The sequence below is a fragment of the Acanthisitta chloris genome, unplaced genomic scaffold (genome assembly GCF_000695815.1).
Source record: "Acanthisitta chloris isolate BGI_N310 unplaced genomic scaffold, ASM69581v1 scaffold5380, whole genome shotgun sequence".
Taxonomy (NCBI): Eukaryota; Metazoa; Chordata; class Aves; order Passeriformes; family Acanthisittidae; genus Acanthisitta; species Acanthisitta chloris.
The window spans coordinates 546-3,023 of record NW_008650935.1 but is presented as its reverse complement, the minus strand read 5'-3'; the positions used below and the strand labels follow the sequence as shown (position 1 = coordinate 3,023).

Sequence of the window (2,478 nt, the reverse complement as noted above, 5' to 3'; positions counted from 1 at the left end):
CCCAGTACCATTCCCCCATTCACAGTACCATTCCCCCACTCCTAGTGCCATTTCCATTCCCATTCCTGGTATTTCCAGTATTCCCAGTATCCCATTCCCAGGATGGCCGCACTGGTGCTGAAGCTGTTCTGGCAGCACAGCCCCTGACCTTGGTCTGAAACTGGTGCTGGGAGTTGCAGCAGGGTGACCCCGTTTCTCGTTCCCATTCCCCATTGAGATTCCCAGTCTTCCCAGTACTCCCAGTATGCCGTTCCCAGGATGGGCCCATTGGTGCTGGAGCTGTACTGGCAACACGCCCCTCGCACCTGTAAGAACTTCGCCGAGCTGAGCCGACGCGGCTACTACAACGGCACCAAGTTCCATCGCATCATCAAGGACTTCATGGTGCAGGGAGGAGACCCCACGGGCACAGGTGAGCTCAGACCCCCAGGAACCCCCCTGAGATCCCCCCAGGACTGACCCCCCAAATACCCCCACAGGTCGTGGTGGTGCCTCCATCTACGGGAAACAGTTTGAGGATGAGCTGCACCCTGACCTGAAGTTCACCGGTGAGTGGGGCCACCACCAAGGGGACACCAGAGGGGTAGGACACCACCCAGAGTGGGGCAGGACCCCTGGGACCCCAACAGAGCCATGGGAACCCACCTAGAGCAGGGCAGGACCCCCAGGACCTTGGCCATGGGATGCCATGTCCCTTGTGATACCTGAACCTTGGCCATGAGGTGCCATGTGCCCCAGGACCTTGGCCATGAGGTGCCATGGCCCCTGTGTCCCCATCCATGGGTGACATGCCCCTGTGTCCCTATTCATGCCATGCCATGTCCCCCAAGATACCCAGACGTTATCCATGCAGTGCCATGTTCCCATGTCCCCATGTCTTCATCCATGAGGTGTCACATCTCCTGTGTCCTTGTCCATGAGGTCCCACGTTCCCTATGTCCCCATCCCTGAGGTGACATGTCCCCTGGGTCCCCATCCATCCATCTGTGGGGTGTCATACATGGAGTGCCATGTCTCCCATCATGGTAGAACCTTGGCCATGGGGTTCTATGTCCTCTATGTCCCCATCCCTGAGGTGCCATGTCCCCTTTGTCCCCAGTCCTGAGGTCTCACATCCCCTATGTCCCCATCCCTGCGGTGACATGTCCCCTAGGTCCCTATCCATCCATCCATCTGTGGGGTGTCATGCATGGAGTGCCATGGCCCCATCATGGTAGAACCTTGGCCATGGGGTGCCATGTCTTCTGTGTGCCCATCCCTGAGGTCCTATGTCCCCATCCCTGTGATCCCATGTCCCCCATGTCCGTATTCATGGGATGCCATGTCCCCTGTTACACCAGAACCTTATCCATGGGGTGCCATGTCTTCTTTGTCTCCATCCCTGTGGTGCCACGTCCCCCATGTCCTCCAGGACCCCAACCATGGTGTACCATGTCCTCCACCATGCTAGAACCTTATCCATGGGGTACCATGCCTTCTGTGTGCCCATCCCTGGGGTGCCACATCCTCTATGTCCCCATCCCTGAGGTGACATGTCCCCTGGGTCCCCATCCATCCATCTGTGGGGTGTCATACATGGAGTGCCATGTCTCCCATCATGGTAGAACCTTGGCCATGGGGTTCTATGTCCTCTATGTCCCCATCCCTGAGGTGACATGTCCCCTAAGACCCATCCATCCATCCATCCATCCATGGAGTGCCATGTCCTCATCATGGCAGAACCTTGGCCATGGGGTGCCATGTCCCCTATGTCCCCATCTCTGAGGTGCCATGCTCCCATGTCCTCCAGGACCCCACCCATGGTGTGCCTTGTTCCCCAGGACCCCATCCATGGGGTGCCATGTCCCCTATGTCCCCATCCCTGAGGTGCTATGTCCCCCAGGACCCCAGCCATGGTGTGCCATGTCCTCCACCATGCTAGAACCTTGGCCATGGGGTGCCATGTCTTCTGTGTGCCCATCCCTGAGGTCCTATGTCCCCATCCCTGTGATCCCATGTCCCCCATGTCCGTATTCATGGGATGCCATGTCCCCTGTTACACCAGAACCTTATCCATGGGGTGCCATGTCTTCTTTGTCTCCATCCCTGTGGTGCCACGTCCCCCATGTCCTCCAGGACCCCAACCATGGTGTACCATGTCCTCCACCATGCTAGAACCTTATCCATGGGGTACCATGCCTTCTGTGTGCCCATCCCTGGGGTGCCACATCCTCTATGTCCCCATCCCTGAGGTGACATGTCCCCTAGGTCCCCATCCATCCATCCGTGGGATGTCATATATGGAGTGCCATGTCTCCCATCATGGTAGAACCTTATCCATGGGGTACCATGCCTTCTGTGTCCCCATCCCTGTGGTGCCATGTCCCCCATGTCCCTATTGATGGGATGCCATGTCCCCTGTGACACCAGAACCTTATCCATGATGTCCCACATCCCACAGGTGCTGGGATCCTGGCGATGGCCAACGCTGGGCCGGAC

At 57.9% G+C, this 2,478-nt stretch overlaps 1 protein-coding gene across 1 annotated transcript; it reads left to right on the top strand.

The window, feature by feature from the left end:
• Positions 1-258: 258 nt before the first annotated feature.
• On the top strand, positions 259-2,471 carry PPIL1 (peptidylprolyl isomerase (cyclophilin)-like 1; the record flags this gene model as incomplete). The annotated part of the gene is made up of 3 exons (XM_009070874.1): positions 259-412; positions 480-548; positions 2,441-2,471. Coding segments are annotated over exons 1-3 (254 nt in total), but the record flags the coding sequence as incomplete, so codon positions are not given.
• Positions 2,472-2,478: the final 7 nt, after the last annotated feature.